Source organism: Centroberyx gerrardi, chromosome 1 (genome assembly GCF_048128805.1).
Source record: "Centroberyx gerrardi isolate f3 chromosome 1, fCenGer3.hap1.cur.20231027, whole genome shotgun sequence".
NCBI lineage: Eukaryota > Metazoa > Chordata > Actinopteri > Beryciformes > Berycidae > Centroberyx > Centroberyx gerrardi.
Window position 1 is genome coordinate 6,952,395 of NC_135997.1, and position 24,046 is coordinate 6,976,440.

The window sequence follows — 24,046 nt, forward strand, 5'->3', positions numbered from 1 at the left end:
AAAAAATGCCATAATTGACCATAAGGTCAACATCTGAAAGGGAGTACAGAGCTATTTTTGTGAATGGGATTACATTTTTTCCCTCTACAAATAACTGCCCTGGCTATCAAGTATGTGAAAAGCATAACACTGGGTACACACTGCAGAATACAAAAGCATGAACCTCTTGTGAAGCTGACAACATCAAGATAGCGTCGGTGTTGAGACAATGGAGCAGCTGGCTGCTTAGGAAGATGATGCCATCACTTATTGTTTGGATGTGGCTAAGAGGTTGTTTCCCTTGATGCTGTACGAGATTGTTTGCGCAAAACTGAATCGTTTGGGGCTCTAAAAGTTCAAAGCTGGAGCATATAGAGGACTCAAAAAAAGAACCATGAGAGGATGTGGGGAATAATGGCTGCTTCCTCCATGTATTATTGTCTGTTAAGTCATTTAGACCGTGGGCTTCTCTGTTGCTGAATTCCCTTTCCTGATATTCTGTCCTTTGAGAGGCCTTTCAGTAGCTGTGGTCAGGCCAGACATACTGTATTTTGGAAAAACCCTCTAATGTGCTAACCAATAACAGACACGGGGTCAGCTGACTTAACCCCTGACTAGGAGGCAGTAATAACATGTGTGTGAGTGGGTAGGGAGATGTAGTCTTATGAAACAAGACGGATGAAGAGAGAATCAGGGGTGCAGTCCCACACACACAAACAAAAAGGCAAACATTGTGTCACTGTGTTACCAAACATGAGGATGGAAAAACTGAATCAGAATCTGGTCTTAAATGGGGCAAGATGTTTTGCATGATACTGCAACTTCCTGTGTAAGAAGTTGGTTTGGACTCAGAATTATACTTTTTTTTCTGTCAAGACATGAAGTCCCTTTTGCATTTGCATTTGTCCATAACTTCATTTCGACCAATTATTTATCTTAATCAGAGATTGAAATTACGTTTCAGCAGCAAGTCCTTTATTAGGGTGTCTGAAAAAATGTAAGCACCCTTTTTTTTTTTTAGCTAATCTATTTGTCATCTATTTGAACTAACAGCAAAATGTCATTATAGGAATGCAATCATGGTCTTTCCTAGGCATCTATATTGGCTTTAATGTTATTGAAAAGCAGCAGAGTAAATATCTAAAGTACCAAAGTAAATATGGAAACTGGGCACATAAATGCTAGTATCACATCTAATCTCATCTCATCTCATCTCATCTCATCTCATCGTATCTCATCTCATCTCATTTTATCGTATCTCGTCTCATCTCATCTCATTTTATCGTATCTCATCTCATCTCATCTCATCTCATCCCATCTCAATAAAATAATCCCACTTCTACCCCTGGCATACGATATGGATGCATTAGACGAGTGTGGGGTTAAATCTTGGTCTCTGTTATATAGTGGAACAATTTTGCATTGTCATTCAGATCAGACCAGTGTGGATTGGATTGAAACCCACTGGTGTGTCCCTGCCTGGAGTCAAATCGATGCACACACATCCTGCAATTCTCAGCGGGGACTAGGCAGAGCAAATCAGGCCACGAAAAGGCCTGCACGCTGTATTAAATATGCTCCCAGTTGATCTTTCCTATAAATCACATTGGCCTTTTGTCATTACACCTGTACTGAAAAAGTTCCATGAGGTCAAAACATTGACGTAACGTATTGAAACATTTACTGGGAACACTCTTTGTAGGGTCTTATCCTTTACTGGCATCACAGCAAGGGGCCAGGTGGATCACAGGATGAAAGCAAAAAAAGGGAAAAAAAACGATTTAAAAGTTGCATGAGCTTGGTAACTTTCTTATCCAAGTAAAGTACAAGAACTTTGAGGACAACTTAAGACTTCTTGTTATTTTTGCTAACAAGGAGTTGAGAGATAAAATTAATTCCACTCCAATTATGGAAGTTGATTTGGGCAAGTTGGCTTTGAGTGTCAAATCGCAACCAAAGACACAAGAGAATATTAGTACACCAACTAATCATCACCGTTAATATGCTGCTTTAAAATTTGTTCAATATTATATAGAGAAATATATATATTTTTTTCAGTTTCAGAAAGGTTGAATCCTTTATTTTGCATCAGGCTTTCAAATCTGACCACAACAAAATGATTTCTCCAACTGATCATTTAATTTGATTTCAGTAATCAGAATTGAAGATGACAGTGTGATGCGTGGTCAGTGCGTATTTTCAGACACTTACGATGTTCATGACAGCGAGTACGTAGCTCTCCACTCCTTTGCTTCCATGGTACTCCACCATTTTTGGGTCAGCCACCACCAACGTTTCCACCCACTTCTCGTTGCTGACGGAGCGCTGACGAATCCTCCTCTTTCTCTGCTGGCGGCGCTCCCAGCGCTCCCGCTGCCTCTCAATGCCTTCAAACACTCCATGTGGATCTGCAGACGGGACGCAGGAACAGACATCCAAAATGTTATTGAGGATGTGGCACATGAGTTGTGACTTGATATGACTTGACACCCACACTCTATACCTCCTTACCTCAAACTTCCCAATGGCCTTTCTCCTTTTATCATTCTTCCTTCAGTAATTAAATGTCAAAAGTTATGAATTAATGCAGTAGGTGCTATTCATACCTCTCAAATAACGATAATTGCATGTAGCCCCAACACTTTTGTCAATAGTGACAATATAATGGAATAGAAATACCTTTTATCTATTTTTGTGACATTGCTTATTACCTTCGCCAGGGAGGTTATGTTTTTACATTTTTTAGTTAATTAGTTTGTCTGTCAGCAGGTTATGAACAGATTTCTATTACATTTGGTGGACAGAGAGGCCTTGTGCCAAGGAACAGTTTATTAGATTTTAGGGGTGATCTAGATATTGGCCATTACACAATCATAGTTTTTTAGCCATAACTATAAAATTAATGGAGATCGAAACTTAATTCTAAATCCTAAGGGTATGTTTGCAGCATCAAGAAATAAATGTAACTTAAAATCTAAGTGATAGGAATGATGTCTTTGGGTGTAACATCATGTTGGAGAACTGTTCAGCGCTGGTGGATGTTTGTGCTGTCCGAGTGTCTTTTAGTTGTATCTGTATTGTGACATGGATTGCTTTTGTCTCAACTTTTGGCAGCAGTAACACATATCAGTATACAATGTCCCATGTAATTCATGCCATGGGCTTCATTGTGCTCATAGATTTTACCTTTGTGAATGGTTGTATGCATGCGTCATTTACAGCAATATGTGGGCATACAATCTCAAAAATGATCCTTAATGCTTGAGACTGATTGCTCCTTTGAAACTATCAAAGCTACCTCTAAAGTCAAATAGACCCGCTTCGACTGATGCATCATCCCAAGTCAACTCATCATTCAGAAAAATCAATTGACCTATTCCGGAAGCATAGAGACCGTGCCTGCTCAAGTGAGAGAGGGAATTTATTTTTGAATAATTCAAGTTGCTTGCTGAATTCTTAATAGTGTATTCACAAACGCAAGTACATCTTGAACACTGTAGGATGCTTGATTTCCTATCAGGCTTAATTAAGCCCACTCAGAGTTTTAAGTGGCTGACTCATCAGCCGATAAACTCTGATGTTTTCTCTCTTCTGAGCTCTTGAGATTATTAGTCAGAGAAGGATTGTGAGATGAGGATGGATGGAGGATCAGGAAAAATATACCTGGTTTAAACGGAAATTAGAAATGTATCATGTGATTGCTCAATCCCTTAGGTGTAATCACTAAACAAGAGCCAGCATGAAACAAATAGCATGTCATGGAAAAAAATAGGAGGTATAACTTTAAGTACTGTAACAATGTCTACTGTCTTTTCACGTATGGTGTGTATGTGTGTGTGTGTGTGTGTGAGTGTGTTACCTTTGACCCCACAGGTACCGTTGACAGCTGGTTTCCCTGAGATGGGCTGTGCTACCTGACTCCAGCGGGGGGAGGCATGGCGTTTGTAGATGACATGGGCCTGCGGTGCCGCGGTCTCATCACTCGACTGCTCCAACGGCCGGATAAAGAACTCCTCATCGGACAACTTGAACAGTCCTGTCTACAGAGGAGCAGGGTTGTAATTGGTTTTCTCCTAATCTCTCTAAAACTCTACTAATCCCCCCAAATAAAATCATCTTTTCGCTCGCCTCGCTATCAGGGAGGTCAGAGTTACACACAAGCATCTCTCTCTCTGTGTCTCAATTAGTGCTCAATATTGCAAAAGTGCCAGTGAGCAAGGGCACCTTCATATACAGTATAGACAGTATATACACTACCAGTCAAAAGTTTGGACACACCTGATTGAATGTACTATGTTTTTCATTATCTTAAAGCCATTTTAAGATAAGATAAATGTTTGAAATGTGTTTTTTAGACAAATATAAACAGTGAAGTTGATGCCTGATGTATGAGTTTCTTTCCAAAGCCTTTGCCTTTCCATCAAGGCAAAGGGCGACGACTTTGAAGAATCTAAAATAGAAGATAGTTTTGTTTTGTTTAACAATTTTTTGGTCACTGCATAATTCCATTTGTGTTATTTCATAGTTTTGATGTCTTTACTATTCTAAAATGTGAAAAATAGTAAAAATAAAGAAAAATGCATGTGTCCAAACTTTTGACTGGTAGTGAATACTGCATCTCATTAGTAAAAACTTTTGAACATTAGCTATACTGCACAAGAGGCAGTTGTTGTGGTTGTGTTGTTGTAAATAACAAATATAGCTACTGAAGTCACAAGCTGGAAGGCTGCAACACTGAGCTCTTCTCAGCCCACAAGAACAACAGCAAGTTCTCCCTGAAATAGTAAAAGCACAGGCTGAGGTTCAAATTTTCTGCAGACACCCTGTGCTCCTGTTCTGGCACCTGTTGATGATGTCATCTAGCGCCACTGGAGGATGTCTGAGGCAACTCCCACCTCCCCAACACCCTAACCACGCCAAGGTCATCTATCTACACGATGTGTGACAGGGAAAAGAACAGTAACACTGAGAAAACTATATCCAGAACCGGCTCCTTGCCAAAAACAAATTCCATTCCCCAACTCTTTTTATCTCACCCCCTGCCCTATATTTTATTCCCTTCCATCTTATGTTCCCATTTCCTCTCCCTTGGTTCTAACTCACAGGGGTCCCAGACAGAAGCCCAGACAGGAGTGCTGTTCTGTCAAGTTGACACAGAGTCAGCCTCCTTACCCAGTTTGGTTGGGACATACAGTGAAAATCCACAGTGGTACATACTGGGGAGTGGGGTGTGCTGGACCACAACAGAATTAACCGCTGTAGTTTTCCCAATGGAGGATTCCCCCCTTAAAAAAAATTGCAAGACAGCACTTTAATGGTCAGATGTTATGTCTGGGTGTTGCACCAACACATCCATATTTTTGCACTATTAGACATTAAAGCAGTTGTTAGTCCCAGTGAGCCACCAGGATGCTTTTGCAGGCGGCTAATTGCAAAGTGCCACAAACCAGAGCAAAGTACTTATACATGCAAAGTGCCACAAGAACATTTACTCTAGCATTGGCAAACATTACAAATGAAAAGAAACTGTTTGCAGCCTAAAATACGCTAAAAACGTTCTCTGCAGCCTGCAAAGTACATTGCTGCCTAAAATATGCTAAATTCATATTTAGCCTTCATATCTTTTCATTCTTTATATCAAATGCTCTGAGGATAAATTTCATAGTGAAAAAGGGGTTGAGACAATGTAAAAATGAACGAAAGCAAAGCCAGTAGTGGAGTGACAGTGTGCCCATATGGGTTGTCATACTCCAAATACAAGTTGAGTCTTTAAAGGTCTGATATTCATCTTTCGTGAAATTGTATCCAGGATAAGAATAATGTTTCATGATGTATTTCAAATGTATATAATTTAGAGTATTAGGGTAGTATGAATAATGCATTCTCGTCCACAGTCATAATATTGGACCCTGATTGGTAGGTAGCTATTGGTAGCACCATTCTCCCCAGTTCAAATGATACAAGCTGCTGAGTGGTGGCACTCCAGGAAGCGTTTCAATTCTATATGCAAACCTGGCTGATTACAAGGATTTAAAGTTATTTGTAGTGGACTGCTAATCAAGACCATGTCCAGTTGTAATGCACTAACTGGAGCTGCACCATGGCCTGGAAGAGAACTCAGTTCTGATTGGATGAGACAATTTATTTTGTTTAATGTACAGTACAGCCAGACATCTAGCCAGGGACTACGGATGGAAATTATCTTACAGCTATATCTGGCACAATATATTTATTGAGCATTGTCCCTGTCAAATAAACAAATAAAATAAATAATCTCTGAACCAGATGTTTGTTCACTGTTCAAAATTAATGCATTTTCAAGGTTCAGACATTGGTGCTTTAAGATTACTCTTCGCCTTTCTTCATTGCCCACTGAACTCCACAGGATGGCAACAAATACAAGCAACAACATAGCACAACAATAACACCATCAATAGTGCCAAGGTGTCAAGATTGTCTATATTTGATACAAAGTTACTTTACACATGTGCGATCACACATACAGGATCACATCTTAAAGAATGGGGCATTGGGAATGGACACAGTCGGCTGTGCTATTATTTTTGAGGTTGTGCTCCTGTAGATCAAGGCCTTTACAGTGAAAGAGAAGCATCAGCACCAACCCATTAAAGAGAAAAGCACTGAACTACAAAAAACCCACATTAAACACATTATTACTGCAACTGAGCTGCTACAAAATGGGAGAGAAAGGAGTATTGTATTATTTTGGAACATCCATTAAGTTGTTGAAACACCTGTCAGAAATCTGACACTTTTCCTTTCACATATACAGAAGTGTGTACAGTATGTGTAAACAATCTACACACTGTTCGGTATATTCTTTAACTCCAAGTAGAGTACATGTGCAGAGTACAGACAGTGTGCTGCCTAATTTACCTAATTATATTGAGTGCCACGTTGTGACATGACTGAACTGGCATCTCAAGCCCTCAATCAGGGCAATCAACAAGCAACCAAAGCGCATATTTATTTCGGAGCAATGAATCACTAGCATTCATTGCTACCTGTTAGGATATACTGTATATTTCATTTGGAGCTTGATTTTACAAGGGAGTGAGCATTAATTTTGGTTCGGGAGATAATAGAGGAAAAGTGAACAGCAAAAAGAGGAGAGCGATATAACAGCATGTTATGAGCTACAATTTAAACCTTGCAGTTTCCTAGGAGACAATGGCACTTCACTGTATCCAAGTGTGGGAATTTGATTTGTATGAAAGACTGCTTAACATATATTGCTTTAACATGTAAATATTTGCAATTGTTATGGTATACAAAGATACCTAATAATCAGCCAAATATTGATTTGCAAATACCAAAATAGAGTGGCAGAGTGGAAGTTTAACTAAGTTGTTAAGCGATGATTTTCCATAGACACAAAGGACAAGCATCTCCCAAATATCAAACATCGCCTCACAGCACCCTTCATTATAAAAGGCAATTACAAGTACGCTCATCAATTCTGTTGTTGGGTACACTTTTGTCCTCATTAAGCACAACATCAAACATTTCCCATAAAGATGACCTCACTGCTATAAAGACTCAGATTATTGCACCTTTTAATTGTTTTGGTGGCAGTTATTAGCTACTGACTTTTTGCGCTTTTGGTTTAGTAGTATGCATCAAGTGCATCAAGGCTAATGGCAAACGGTATGGTTCTCCAGGGAGCAATCATACTGCCTCTGGAGAAGAATAATTGCAAATGGTTAATGGATTGATATTGGGCATTACAGTGAGGGTGCTACACTGTTGTTTGACTCATCACTAACTTCAACCTATTCATTCTTTCAGTAGAAACACACTGGACCAATCCACACTGAACAATCACTGCTGCTACAACCACACAGTTGCCACGCTAGGGAATGTATAGTGACATCATGTATATAATGGTTTGTTGAGTTCACTCTCTATTGTATGCCTTGCATTGTCTCCTTGCATTGTATGTGAGGTCCTGGTCCTACTGTCAATACTGTGAATGCCTGTAAGTTGTCGAGTTGTCATTGCACCACTGTCACCAAGAAAAACTACTGAACATTTATTATTCTACTGAATCTGTATCCAAGTTCCTGAGTTATGGTATTTTTAGCCTGACCCAAACTTTGCATGCATTATCTCCTCTTCAAGGACTTGATTCAGATGAAGATATAAATATTTATAATTAGTAATACATGAAATAGAATCCAGGGTATTTGCATAGGGAGTTTGAGCAAGAATTTGATTTCCCACACTTTCTGTGGTTTGGTGACTTCTAACTCACACGCCATATCAAAAGCTTTAGCCTGATACTAATTCTTTCTTTTGATCTGGTGCGTCACATGGAACTCATCCCTACTTGGTAATGTAATGTAATAAGACTACCAACTATAAGGCTACCAATTACAGCTGTACCTGTATGTTTGGGGCAGGGTGCCCTTGTGGTTGGTGGGTGTGTAGTTTGGGGGTTGGGCTTGTTATCTCTTTTGTAGGAGCCTTCACCCTTCGCTGGGTGGTTTTGTTCTGCAGGCTTCCCATGTACAGTTGATGAGGCATGTTTTGTTTTGGTGTAGGTTACGGCCATACAGTATACTGTGAATTTTCACTCAATAAACCCATCTGATGAGAGATTAAGGTAACGTCTGGACATCTTTTTGTATGGTGTAGAACGTAACTATATTTTGTTTGGATATGTTGTGTCACAAGACATGTTGTGCAGACAGTAGGTGGTAGATTATTAGTAATCTTGGTGGTAGGAAACACAGTAGAGAACATGGAGTGAAAAACACTGATGTGGACAATCAGTCCATCACTTTGGTGAAGCCTCAGCCAGTAATGGAAGCAGAATGATAGGTTTTGTGTTTGTGACATGCTAGTGTAAACAAGTGGCTTGCATGCGCACGCACGCACGCACACACACACACACACACACACACACACACACACACACCATAGATGAAAAGTGCTTTGGCACTTATGCTAATCTGCTAAGAGGAGCATGAATCATTACAATGTGCCACAAAACAAAGCTGTTGACTAATAACATGGAAACAATTTTGCCACCCCTCGAGACTTGGACTACACATGAACATGGCATAAATCGGAATAATGAAGTGAGATTAATGCACGTTAAAAGTTTGCAGATGTTAAATATGAAGCCTGATGTGACAGCAGACCCAAAGCTCCCTGTCTCCCTCTTCATCCATCAGGTCCACAGATGTTCTGTTTCATTCCATTTCATTTATGGTTTGTGCATGACTGTCAATGCTCTCTTCTTCTTTGTGTTTGGTGAAACAAAGTCACACTGAAATGAAAAATGCCTTTTTTATTTCTTTTTTTTTTTTGCCTTTGTAGCTCATTCTAACCATCATACCATAAATCTATTTAACAATTTATGCCCAAAACAAAAGACAAAAGAATTGTTTTATTGTATTTTTATATCAAAATCTCATTACTTTTTCTTCCTGGAAAACATAAAATCTGGTGACTTCATTGTGTACCACATGGCAACATAAAAATTAAAACCAATAAAACAATCCCACCCCTCTGCCCTTCCCATCAAATAAAACTGTCTTTCTCTCCTTAACTGACATCCCATTGGTTTAGACTTTTGAATGATCCCTCCATGTGTTATGTCCCGCCCAAATATCCTGTTCCAACAGGAAATACATCACATTAAGGAGGCAAGATGCTCTCAAAATGCGGTTTCATTGATTGGGAAACTTGGGAAACTTGGGCTTGACAATGCCCATGTTTCTCACCCTGACTGACCTGACTGACCTGTAGTTGGCTCGTGAAGACTTCCCCTTGGCCCAGTTGGATGACCAGATTTAAAGTAGAATAGGGCCAGCTGTTTCAATACTTTAGCTACAAACCAAGTCTAATTTTGGTCCAATATAAATCTAGCAAACCATCAGAGGGAAGTTGTCAGCACACATATCATGTGTGATATATCATACCATGATCAAAAGAAATTCCTGAAGACCCCTGGCCCTGGGAAAAAAAATTGTTGATGCCTGTCAGTCTGGAGCAGGTTATAAAACCATTTCTACAGATCTGGGGCTCTACCAAAAACCACAGCCAGAGACATGTTTTCCAAATGGAGAAAGTTTGGGACATGCCGTCCTGCCAAAACTTTTCCAGCAGCAAGGCATAAAATCATCCACAAAGAACCCTCAAACAACTTCTAAGGAGCTGCAGGCCGCTCTCTCCTCAGCTAGTTAGTATTCATCACTCCACCATCAGAAAGACACGGGGTAGAAAGAGTAGAAAAACATGTATGCTTGTTTCAATTTTGCCAAACAGCACCTGGATGAACCTTAGGAATACTAGAAAGATGCTCTATGTATACAGATGAGCCAAAAATTGAACTTTTTGTTCAATATAAGATATCAAAAATCAAACACTTCATTCCGCAGTAGGAACCTCATCCTAATGATCCAACATGGTGGCAGAAGAGTCATGGTTTGGAGACCTGGGCTCGACTTGCAATCATTGAAGGAACCATGAATTCTCCTCTATTCTACTCTACTCCTCTAATTCTACTTTGTGTCAGAAATCAATAGGAGAATGCAAGCTGAAGCTAAGTCGCAGCTGCATCATGCAACAAGACAGTAATGTGAAACACTCAAACAAGCCTAGATAAGAATGGTTGAAGAACAAGACATTTAAAGTTTTGGTATGGCCTAGACAAAGTGCAGACCTAAATCCCACTGACATGTTGTGGCAGGATCTGAAACAAGCGCCTCATGCTCAAAAACCAATAAATGTCACTAAGTTAAGCAGTTCTTCACTCAAGAATGGGCCAGAGTTGCTCCACGGTGCTGTGAGAGATCACAGTAATTACTACAGGAAGCATTTGGTTGCAGTTATTGCTGCTAAAGGCGGTGCAACCAGTTATTGAGTGTAAGGTGGCAATAACTTTTTCGCACAGGGGCACTGGGTGTTAAATAAAAAATGAAATAAGTATCAAAATGTGCGTTCATTCAGGGTCCCTTTTATCTATTAATACATTTTGGTTGAAGATCTGAAAACATTCAGTATCAAAACTCTGCAGAAATCACAGCACTTTCTTACACAACTCTCACAATCTGCCAATTTTTCCAATTTAGTCTTCTCAGAATATGATTACTCATATAGGATTCCTTTCAAGGTGAAACAGTCATTTTTTTGAAATGTATTATGACTTGAAACTGTGCATTAGCACTCATATTCTAGGATGTTTATGTCTGGGTCCTGGTTACTGTTCCAGTGAAAAGCGTTGACAAATGGTAAAACAAAATTCACCCCACAGTCTTCATCAAGGACTCTTTATTGATCCCATCCAGAAGAAATACCTCCAATGTTGCCTCTCTGTTCTCACTTACTTCAGGCAATGTTTGTTTACTTTTGGCACTGTCTGTGAGTTTGATTTCCCATAAAACAACAAAACCCACAAGGGTTGGCTTGATGGTGGAGTATAGTCAGGTGCAGTGAATGTCAGCAGAAAGTTGAACGGGGTTGTTTAGTTGATGGTCTTGGTAATTTGGACCATTGAACAAACTGCTTCATAGAAGGTTTTTACCCCCCAAAATAACTTCACTAAAACATATATATATCCATATAATAAACTACTAAGTCTGGATGTGACTATCTGAGACAATAATATAAATTACATAACACATTTTGTGAAATGCATCCTTGTTTGACTGCAGTTACTTTTATTATCTGTGTACATAATCCCAGAATTACTGTTTCAGTTAGAACCCAAAAGAGAGATAATTCAATATAAAAGCTTGACTTACATGAAAACAGTTTGGAATATAACTTTCATTGGACTTCAAGCTTTTAAAAGTCATTTTGAGAACATAACAGTTTGAACATAATCCACTCACCAGTCCATCACAGGTACTTATGGCTGCTCTCCCTCTCACAGCGGCCTCCTCCCACACTTCACCTAAGAAGTAACACTGGGAGGAGCCGGGGGCGCGGATCTTGGCCCCATCCAGGCCACCGTACCTCCTCTCCGTCAGGAAGCCTGGAGCAAGCAGGTGCGGGTTGAGGGTGAGGTTAAAGTGCAAACTGTGGCCCCCGTGCCACAACTGGTAAAAGACCCACTGTGAGTTGGCCGGTTCCTCGGAGGCGTCCCGGCGCTGGACGCGGCTAGCGTGGTGGGACAGGAAGCTGGACAGGAAGTGACCTTTGGCGTCGACTCTAGTGGGGTGAACCACTTCATACTGCAGCAGCTCCTGGAGAACACTCTCTGTCAGAGCCATGGTGGGGACAGAAGAAGTACAAGGGTTATTAAATCATTAATTGACTGTACGGTTGTAAACAAAACTGGGGAAACTCTAAACAAACCCGTACGGATGTCTTACTTAATCTGTCATGTTAATGATGTTTGAATACAGCCACAGTATATACTGAGTCTGCTACAGAAACGAAAATGTGTGTTGAGAAGAGGGATTGCAGCAGTCTGCCCTCCTCCAAAACTCTCTATACACACATCCTCATGGTGCCTTACATGGGAAGTTTTGGGAACAACATCATGGATGACTGTAGCGCTCATTTGTCCTAATGCCATGAAGTCCAGCTTACTGCTTTTCCACCCCTCCTCTCCAGTTTATTGATCCATAGAGAATAAACCGTGCACAGTGCTGCACATCATTTTTAATTAAGTTCAGCAGAGTGAGAAATCAATGTCTATCTAGTGTCCTGTATGCACACACACACCCACCCACGCACAAACTCTGAGGTGTGGCTCGAAAATCAAGTCTAACACAGAACTGACACATGACATTTAAATTATCTTGGATGGTTTAAATTAGTATTTGTGAGCATAAACAGCTCTTTCCCAAAGTTAGAAGCCAAAGGACCAAGATGTTATCAACACAAAGCCTGGAGCCGCTCCTTTAACATGAATTGGGGACTAACTTTGTCGACACATGGTATGTTTGTGTAAACATTTACATCCAAAGGAGTTTTCTTTCATTGTTGTGTTATGCATGAACCAGATAAAGTGCCCATACACCTATAAACTCGCGAAGTGAAGTTGGTTTTCCACTCAATGTCATTGCAGAAGCTTCAGGATTTGACTCCCATGGAATCATTAAGACAGTTTTGCCTCTCATATTTTTAGCTTCAGTAAAGACTCAATCAGGTTCACAAATTCTAACCAAAATCTGAGATTATTGCACATGTAAATTATGTTTTAGGGTGCAGTCTGCATTCTTTTGATTGATATTAGAACAATTCACACACACACTTCACTTCACAAGCAAGAACACAATTTTGAAGTAGACACATTTTCAGTCTGCATTAGCTGCAAAAGACAACGCCGTAATTATAGCTCTTTCCCAAAAACTAAACATCAAAGCAACAGTAATTCTCTCTTGGTCAGGATTCTATACCACTTCACTGTGGTGGTAATAGAAGTGGACAGCGCACAGTAAATGAGGTGACATTAGTGACAGAGACCATCATTTCCAGACTCACTGCCTTTGAATGTAGATAATCAGTGAATGTGTACACATCACTGATCCTGAACACGTTTGCCAGCTAATGGCAGGGTCAGCAGAGGTGATGTTTGACATATCACTAATAGACCATGAAATATGGCTCTATACCTTGAAGTTCCCTTCATGGTACTGTTATTTTAATGCCATCATAAAAGGTTCACCTGCAAAAATAATGAGCAATATGCAAACAACGGTTTCACACAGAAAGATAAGAGAAGAGGTTCTGAGAAGTCTCTTTCCTTTTCCTATTATTATTCACACTTTATTGTGAAAAATATTCCAGTACAGTAATATCTGAGTATCTGCCATCAATAGCTATGAATGGCTCACAAGAAAATTAAGAGAATTAAAAACAAGTCATTAAAGATAGGCACTAGTGGATGTTTTGAAGAAGCTGTAATGTAAAGTATGCACATATCTTCATAAGAGATTTCCTCCTGGAACATCTTTGCAGACTCTGCTAATCCACTCCTGTGAGACTCAACTGTGTAAAGTCTCAAACTCCTCTGCCTATAAACAGCAGTACAGACGCTTGCTGGCAGTTGGTGCACATCAGTCACTGCAGTTGAAGAAATACATAATCCAACTGATTCTAGGGATTTGTTAGAACATTTGCACAGTTTGATAGGCCTATCACAGAAAACTAGAAGTGAATATCACCACTTTTTTTTTCAAATCCACTTACATCCGCTTTCTTTGCCTGAATGCCTGTGTCAACTGTAACACCTGGTGTGGATTTCAGCTAATATTCTGCAAGGATGAGTGTAAATCTAGCAAATGGTAAAACTTTCCACATGCATCTAACATCCCCAGTAATTCTAAATGTGCTGCAAGTCTAACTATGATTGTTTTCATGGGTGGGAAAGGGGGAAAATGCAAAAAGGCAATTTAGCATCTCTTTTAACCAAATATACACAAAAAAACTAATTTAGACTGAGACTCCATTACAGCCTTTAATCAAGCAGCCATGCCCCACGGGTCTATCAGGGATTGTTTACCCTGAAAAAATAAATATAAAATTCAATTTCAAGTCTTTTGTAAGTTTCATGTCTTGAAGACTGTGCTCCTACAGAGATCTGCAACCGTCTTATTTGCCCAGATAACACTGCAAATTAAAAACTTTTGACTGCTGTAATCAATTTGCGTAGGCATGAGTAGGCTAATGCGGTGGTTCTGGTTCCCAAAGTGGGGTCCAGGGACCACCAGGGGTCCCCAGCAAAATGAGAAATAGTTTATTTTTGCTATTACTGCACTCCCTATAGAAGTTAGCACAATGACAGAATGAATAAGATATTTTCATTATGGGTTTCACTCTCCCCACTGCTACCTCCCCAGATAAATTATAGACAGTTATGTAATCCGTACAAAGTCATGTCTAACAAAAAAATCCTCACAGATGTTCCTCGGGACGTAATATTATCAACAGGGGGTCTGTGGTCTATTTGAGGTCCTTGGCATGAAAAACTTTGGGAATCCCTGGGCCAGTGGTTATCACCTGAAATCTATACCGCCTGGAGGCTGCCTCCCTATACTGTCTGACAGGACTCACTTTCTTCCTCAAGGGCACATGGTTGATTTATACTGGATGACAGAGCTCAAGTTTACATCTAGGACTGCTTATTCCAGTTGCTTCTCTAATCTCAAGAGCCCCTTTTTTTCAACACACTATCCATGCACCAAAGGGAAGACTGGAAGGTCAGATGAGTACAACAGGATGAAGGTGGAGGAGGAGGAGGAGGAGGAGGAGGGGGAGGGGGGAATACAGTCTACAAGTCAAGTGAGAATTAATTCTTTGATGTGATGATATAATTTGGGCCTGACAACTGCTCTGCTGTTTTGCTGAAGTTACAATGTGATGGAGGATGGGGGTCAACTCAATTATGGGCTTAATAATGTACTTTACTGATCCCCATAGTGAAATTCTCTGTTTCCTCTGAGGTCAAAGGTCAGGCTCGGCTACATGACAGCGCCCCTGCAGCTGGCAGGGGTCCAGTGTCTTGCTCAAGGACACTTCAGCAGGGCGGTGCTTGCTGACATGGGGTTTGAACCTGTCACAGTGGAAGTAAAGGTCTCTCTAACTAGTAGGCCACCGTGCAAAATGTGGGTTTAATTAACAATGGCTGCCTGCAGCCGGATGAACACAAGTGATTAGATGAAACACCCAGTCGGTCAACCCTCCACAGTGAAGACTAGCGTGTTGCCTCATCTACTTGGCTGAGTGAGATGCGCCCTGCAACAAATGTGCACAACAAAAGCTGACAATATATCAGTGGCAATATGCGGGCTAGGCTGTTATCGATACGCTGATATCATCCTCCTCCGTGAGTTCAATGTCTAAATAACTTTACTTTTCTGTTTTCAAGCTTGACTGACCTGGTTTATGTGATAATCCCAAAGTTTTGGTGTTTTCCAGGACCGCCAGAAGCCCCAATGCGATGAAAAAGTAAATGGGAGAAAATCCTTGTCCGAAAGCGTGAAGCCCGCAGTCCAAGTGGATCATTTTGTCAGGACGGTAGGCTATATATTAGAACCATCTAATGCCTTCCCAGTACGGCGCTGATTGTCATTTCAAATCATTTCCATCTGGGGTGACACACTTTCGCTCGGGTGCGACCTCACAAACTGAGACAGTCCCAGTAAACTTGTCCAGCATTAGATCCACACATTGTTTCCTCCACGGGCCGTTTTGTTGCATTCCTTGGACTTTACTACTTGTTTGTATTACTGTGTTGACATTTGGTTACGACAAGCTGTCCCCTCTCTCCTCCATCAGTCTCCTCCCGACAGCCTGTGACAGCTCGAAACTTTCCTTTACAAATTTAACTTTGTGGAGAGCCACCCCCACCGATGGGTGGACTTAAGAGAATAGACTGTGTTTCAGTAGGGCTGGTGGCTTAAAGGGGAATGCTGCTAATGCTGACATTAGATATGTTATTGCTATGGTTAACAGCAGTTGTTCCCAAACTGGTGTCAGGGGACCTCCAGGGGTCCAGAAGGTTCCCAGGAGGTCCTCAAATCTTCTTAAAACCTTCAAGTGGGGCTCCGTGGTCGAGAGCATTTATTTATGGGGGTTATATTGGCCTGTAAAGCTTTGGGAGCCCCTGGACAAAGGCAGCCTTATCAACGTTTTTAAATTCTCTCATTAATGCCAGATTAAGTCTTGCATTTGTGCTGCAATTAAAATTAATCTGTTGCTAAGAGCTGATTGCAGCCACAGGTTTGCAATGGGGTGGTTTAAAGGAGTGTCCAAGCTATCATTCCACTTGGCAAAAGCGGCATGTTGAAACTCTTAGGCAAAAAGCCACATGGACACAAAAGCCATCATCACTGCGGGCTGCTTGGCTTTGTTAACCAGCATGTGTCCAATCTTTGCGCCCCCTCTAGCGGAAGAATCAGGCACTGAGCCGTTTCTGATGGAGCAGCTGATCCTGGTGATGCAGCTTCTGGATATTGTATGTTTTTTAATTGTAAAGGATATATCAGTTTTAATATGTTACAGTACGCCTGTGAAGGTACTAGCAGTTTCTTATGGAACATTGAAACATGTAACTAGGTCTACTGATCATAGTGATGCTGCTTCTGAAGACTGAAAATTATTTTATTTTATTGTACAACATAAATCAGTGTTAACATGTTGCAGTAAGCCCAGTTGTAGGCTATGGGATCTGTCTTGGTTTAGGAGATTGGTGAGATCAGACTACATTCAACTCAGTGTTCTCGTTTGAAATACTTTTAAAAACGCACCTTTTGTGCTTACTTTTACTGGAGCAATGGTTTGTATTTTGATTCTTGTTTTAATTATTCCCTACACTTCACCTTTGGTATTATTTTTTATTCTCTTTCCATTGTTCACATGTTTTTTAATTTGGCACATTTTTGTTGTAAACTAGCTTACTTTGTAACTCTGTTTTGATAAGTGCTCTAAAGGTTGTTAATATTATTCCTTTTATTATGGCACCCTATTGGGCGCCTTTTACGCACGGTCCGTGTGTAGGAGTTGTATGCGTCATAGGCCTATAGTTGATTGGCTATGACAGATGAATACAAATTCAAGACAATAAATTAACAAACCTAACGTCGTGTACCTATTACTGGATTATGGATTCTTTATGCTCATAAATATGACCGGCTTTGTGTACTGGCTCGCAAGTCACGTCTCGTTCGACCAATCGTGGATCAGCAGCGGAGCGTCACACCTGTATAAAAGCAGATCCTGGTGCGGCTGTCATTCAGAGAGATGTGATGAAGACAAAAGCTGAAGTTAGAAGGGCAAGCCTACACACTCTCGCATGGAGCGTCTGGACTGTATTTTCATTTTGATATGCCCGCGGTAGAAAGCCTGGTGCGAGTTGGGGCGCCAGCTGATGCTTTCTTAACTTTGAAGATGGATGAAATATTTAACCAAAGTGCAGCAGTGAACGGAAGTTCGCCCGGAGAGGACAAATTCAGCAGTCTCGAGGACATCGATGTCACCGCAGACGGCAGCCCCATCCTCAGGATACTCATCTCGGTGGTTTACTCTGTGGTTTGCGCAGTGGGTTTAGTGGGGAACTTGTTAGTCTTTTTCCTCATGAGGTTAAGACAAGGTCGAAAAAAGTCCACCATCAATTTTTTCATCATCAACCTGGCAGTGACGGACTTCCAGTTCGTGCTGACTCTGCCCTTCTGGGCCGTGGACACCGCGCTGGACTTCAGCTGGCCGTTTGGAGACGCCATGTGCAAAATCATCCTCTCGGTCACCGTGATGAACATGTATGCCAGCGTGTTTTTTCTGACTGCAATGAGCGTGACCCGGTACTGGTCTGTCGCCTCAGCTCTAAAGAAACGAGCCGGCAGAAGGTCAGGACCTGTGAAATGGGTGTGCGCGGTGCTTTGGGTCTCGGCAACTGTCGCCACCGCGCCCACAGCTGTTTTCTCCACCGTGACGGTCGTCGCCGGGGAAAAACTCTGCCTTCTCAAGTTCCCAGAAGGACACGACTGGCTTGCCCTCTATCACGTTCAGAAAATCTTGGTAGCCTTCATCATCCCAATGCTCATAGTCTCCGTCAACTATCTGATGCTCTTACGCTTCATAAGACAGAGGAGCATGCATAACAACAACAACCCGAGCCGGAGGTCCAGAGTCACCAAATCCGTTACTATAGTAGTTTTGTCTTTCTTTCTCTGCTGGATGCCAAATCATGCCATTACCTTTTGGGGCGTCTTGGTCAAATTTAACGCCGTCAATTGGGACAAATCGTACTACATGGTGCACACCTACGTGTTCCCAGTCACTGTCTGCTTGGCGCACGCAAACAGCTGTTTGAACCCAGTGCTTTACTGCCTCATGAGGCGAGAGTTCAGGAAGATGCTCAGGGATTTGTTTTGGAGAGTCTCCACTCCAGCCATCAACAAGGCCTGTGGGATGCGCACTCTTTCTGCAACGTCCAACGCCCCCTATGAGGAAACCCGGGGAGTCGTACCTCTCCAAGTCATGGACAACGAACAGCACAGACTGTCCATCATAGACAGAAAAGGCTTCTCCAGCTCAAACATGATTCCACACACCTGAAACCTTCAGTGTGATGAAAAGGACATCTGGGCTATTCCTTTATGTCACTAAGGGCGTGTATATGGTCAACTTTATCGGAGTTGTAGTTACGCGTCCTAATTGCCATTATGCGTGCGTGTAATGCTGTTGCCGGTGTCCCAAATATGAACATTTTACATGGTATACAGTGAAGACGATGTAGAATATGTTTGTTGTCATACCGCAAAACATGTAAGTGTAGCGCGCCATTCATTTAATTCTGGCAACTGTTACAGCATTCCCTGCTGATTCCCATGAAGCAATGACCCAAAGCGATGCATTGTGCGCACTTAAGAAAATGAAATGGAAGTGTATACAATCAAAGACTATAGAATCAAAATAGAATAATCACAATGTTGTTTTCTGTTGTGGTTATAAATGTATAAAATGCCAATTTCTGTACATTCCATGACATGATAATAAAGTGCTTTTCCATCTGAGGTATAAAGTGTTTGAATTTTTTTTAACAAAATAAATCTTATTTTTGGTGCCCTACTGCCATACGCAACAGGTAGGTACAATGTGGAGTACATTCCTCACAAGCAGTGGCCAACTCTCTGAATTGACAGAGGATGTCTGGTGATTTGTTGTTGTCATTTGTATCTAATGCATAAAAACCCAACATGTGCCTGAATCTTGACATTTATCCCTTGACATTTATCCCTTAAATTATTGGGGTATCACGTAGTAATTCAGTTTGGACCTTGGTCACAGAATGCAGTACTGGGCCTATAGCAGGAGGCTCAGTTTTTAGTTTAAATTCTACATTGTGAAAATTTCCACAAATGCCTCCTATCCCTCCACACCCTCTAATCTGTATTCTACTATACCAAAATGTCAGAGTTTACATTTCATCACATTTGTAGTTACACTCTCTTACATCATCAAAAACCCTGTCTGTAACCCTGTGATATATGTGCTCTTCTGAAAGTATGGGAACACAAACATGCAGAAATATACTGAAATCTGGTCAAAGTTAGAGGCTTGTGCTGTCTGCTTTCTCATATGGATTTGTATGTTGTATGTTTCATGAAACATCTTAAGAGTCCTTAGAGCATGACCATGTCAGATTCCTCCTGTTTTTCTATTTCTGTTGAAAAAAATAATCTTTACTTTTATCTTTGATTGCTAAATGTCATGCGCATATCATTAACTGCTGATTCTGACATTTCATTTGAGCTGTGCACAAAAAGGCAAGGGAGAAATATCACACATCTATACGCAGGCTAATATAGGTGAAAAGTGTAAAGCTGTCACTTGGTTACTCATGCCAAACTGGCATTCGTGTTCAATTTGTACAACTGTTAATGTTGAATAATTCATATTCAGCATTGGCTCTATTAAAAAAAAACCTGAGCTTTTTCCGTAACTCTTGAGTGCCCAGGGGAGAAGGTGACAGTGGATGCCGTTCCTGGCTGTCACAAGGCAAACACAGAGGGGAGGAGACCCAGGGGGCCGAGACAGTCACCTGTCTGCAGGCTGCTGCTGCTGAAAACCCTGCTGTGGCTGATGAGCTGGGACTGCTGCCAGGAGTGTGAGCTGATGAGCTGCTCGTCCTCTGGTCCCCCTCCCTCCCCTTGTGTACCATGATGCCTCTTTGTTTTAGTGTTTAGTGTGCACTACCCATGGTGTTGAAGTGACATGGTCGCAACATGTATATGAAATTGTAGCCTTTCCCTAAAGCGATAATGATAATGTGTTGGGGATCTGTCACTGATAAGGGCAATCCATACCGGTGGTCCAATATGGACCATACACATCATTGCTCACTAGGGATGGGACGATATGTTTATCTCACGATACAATTCAATATGCCATATGGGCTTGACAATTTGATACAACCACGATAAAATGTGATAAGAGTTCAGTGACAAAGTCTGACTGTGCAGAGTTTTGTTTATTTCTGGGCCACACATCTCTATTGGCTTGCTAGAATGTAAACGACAATTTAAAAATATGATTACAAAATGCAAATAATATAATTTTGATGGAGAGCTTGTGAAATTGTGATGGGCAAGCCGTCTCATTTGTGATTAATACAGCAGAATAAAACCGATACCTATTGTCATATTTTTGTATTGCGATATATTGAATTTTACTATATTGTCCCATCCCTATTGCTCACCAATAATAATCAGCATTTAGGAGACATTTTAATGTTAGCTGGTAGGAAACTCTTTAACTGTTAACTCAGGTTGAAGGTCTGGTAGGTGATGACACAAAATTGCTAGTGTCTTTTACATCACCCGATCAACTATCTGGTTCACAGTATGTGGAATTATCCATGATGGCAATTTGATACTAGGTCTTATCTGATCCCTAATGTTAATTCATACTATCCATTAACTGATATTACAGCAGGTCTCTACCTCTTTACAAGAATTGACTGGGTGATGAATGAGGTGATGGTAAAAGGGACTTTATGTCAGCATAAATTACTGCCATCCGTCCATTTTGTGGTGTTCACACTATAATGAAATCAAGAAAGAAAATGCACATCCAGCGAAGTGCAGAACTGTGGCAGATCTAGGTCTGCAATTGTATCTGAAGGACTTCAAGTCACACAACTAAATTTTTCTCCATTTTCTCTATTTTATGCTCTGTGCTTTATTCACCAAACGTTTTCAGCTACATGGCCTTCATCAGGGTGGAACATAGGAATGTCATCACTTCTTTAAATAGTTCCATAAATTGATCTAAAGTTGTGTGGCTTTCACAATAGGCTGCAAATGTTACAAAATATACATTCAATCTAATTTTTCATTGTAATACATATTTACACATGCAGTACCATACAAATGCAATATCAATTTCCTTATCTGGAAACATCACATCACTTTTCTGCTTGACAATCTCAAATAGCACAACATATCAGTTCAACATGGATATCCATTCAGTTCAGTTCATTTTATTGAAATGGTCTTAAATCAAACTCCACATTCAACACTCGGGGACTCAATGTTCCCAGATGGGAGATCCAAAACGTCTCTCTTTTGAGAAGTGCCATATCCAAATCACCCCCTCTTTTTTGATAATATCACCTTTTCAATTCCAATATATCTTACAGAAGAAACTGGATGGTTAATCTCCATAAAAGGTGCTGCTACTGGATAACTGTGTCTTTTTACATCTGATTGTACTTTTGTGTTCCGCAATTTTCTTTTTATGTTCCCTTGATGTTTTTCCTACATACGCTTTACCACAAGGACATGTCAGTGTATCTCCCTTTGTATTGCATGAGCTAATCCCTTTTATATATTTTTCCTGTCTGTGGATGGTTAAACCAGTTTTGTTTTGTTTTACTATTGAATTTAGCACATTCCCCATATTTAAAGTTCCCATTTGGAATATATGGCAATAAGGTTTGAGATGGGTTAGGTTGGGGAGGACATCTTGTGAATGGACAAGTTTGTGCTTTAGATTCTTGCTATGTTTCAAGACTTGAATTCCTTCAGATGGTGTTCACAGTATCACATTCTACACAGTGTGAATTTCAATCATTATCTACGGTCACACCTTCATTTAAGATGAAAGTTAAGAGTCGTTATGTTGTGTTATGTTGTTATGTTATGTGCTATCACATAGCTACTGTATAGAACTGGATGGGTTTGATTATAATCTCATGCTATGCTGTCTATTATTGATGTCTCCATCCATCTCCACTTTACTATATAATACAGTAGGAGGATGTACTGTCCACTATTCTTATAAACTCTATAACTGGAGGTTTAGAAAATTAGGCAAGAAAATGAAGTCACTCCATCAGATTTGGACTAAAGCGTTTTAGCCCTATTTGCAGTTCAGTGCTACATCCTCTAACACTGACACACTGTGCCATCTGGCTGCAGTGAAGGCACTGGATAAAGCAATGACGTACTTTAATACAACTTTTATCATGGCAAGAAAGCTTGATTGCTTTGTGAACAGCATAATGAGATTTATGTGAAAGAGGAGGATTATCCTTAATGTAAATACTTGTCAGGAGGCCATCATTACCTTCGACAAAGCTAAAGTGAGTATAGGCTAACAGTCATGCTGATCCAGATAGGGATTCTGTAATCTTCCTTGACCTCTATGATTATCTGTTGGACGAGATAAGAAGGTACTCAAAATTGAGGACTTCAGTTTTCAAGTCCTCATTATTGACCCTGAATGCATATCCAGACAAATTCAGCTATCTATTAGCCGTTTAATTCAGAAACATCATGCCTGCATGATGCCTTTAGGAGTCATCTTTGATCCAGGTTTAAACCTTGACCAACAGACTAAAAAAATAGTTCAGTTACGTTTTTTAACAATTTAGGAACATTGCAAAAGTTAGATTTCGGTTTCAGGTGGGTATAATTCTGCTTTTAATTAAATAATAATGATAATAATGATAATGGCCTTTTGTGATATGATGGCTTTCTATCAACTCTGAGTTTATTTTATCCCTTTGTCCTCCTTTTACCCTCCTTTTATCTTTAATGATTTCAGTTTTACATTGTTTTTTTTATACTACCATACCTTATGTTCATGCTTCATCCATGTTTAGAGAATATTGTGTGTTCTCTGCTTTAAAAGTGCAGTGTAAATATAGTTCTTCTCCTTATTACTATAATTTGATATATATATATATTTTTTTTTACCACAAATTGAAAGAACATGCAGTAAACAACACTTCACCACCCCATTATGGCCCGAGGAGACTTAAAAAAGGTGATTGCATGGAGAAATTATCTTTTCTGTGCGGTCCAGGGAGCTCGTCTGGAAGGAAATGAGCAGCACTCTGGGCGAAGTGTCAGTCATAATCATTACCTGTCCTGAGGTCCTCCGCTGATTAGCCATGGAAAGCTTTTGCTCTTCCAGCCTCTTGACACTGCGGTCGTAATGTCAGAGATTTTTTTTTATTGTAACCTGGCCAGAGATACTTGAAGGAATTGTTAAAGCAAATGTAGTCGGTAATAATACAGTACTAGCAATCCTAATCAATGATTCTGCCTTGACAGTGGTGACTGACAAATGAGCAGAA

The 24,046-nt window shown here is 40.5% G+C and overlaps 2 protein-coding genes across 2 annotated transcripts in view; one reads left to right on the forward strand and one right to left on the reverse strand.

Annotated features, from left to right (window-relative positions):
* The window catches only part of adamts7 (a disintegrin-like and metallopeptidase (reprolysin type) with thrombospondin type 1 motif, 7), a 103,412-nt gene extending 87,446 nt beyond the window's left edge, over window positions 1-15,966 (reverse strand). Inside the window, exons 1-4 of the mRNA XM_071922485.2 lie at window positions 15,840-15,966; window positions 11,844-12,211; window positions 3,839-4,019; window positions 2,191-2,387 (exon numbers count right to left, since the gene is read on the reverse strand). Of these exons, the coding sequence (XP_071778586.2) occupies window positions 2,191-2,387; window positions 3,839-4,019; window positions 11,844-12,211; window positions 15,840-15,966 (873 nt within the window). The remainder of the gene's footprint in view (window positions 1-2,190; window positions 2,388-3,838; window positions 4,020-11,843; window positions 12,212-15,839) is intronic.
* A 1,821-nt stretch (window positions 15,967-17,787) lies between these two features.
* Window positions 17,788-19,017, forward strand: rxfp3.3a2 (relaxin family peptide receptor 3.3a2). Its single transcript, XM_071922479.1, has one exon. It carries the CDS (start codon window positions 17,788-17,790, stop codon window positions 19,015-19,017), a length of 1,230 nt encoding a protein of 409 aa, XP_071778580.1.
* The last annotated feature ends 5,029 nt before the right edge of the window (window positions 19,018-24,046 follow it).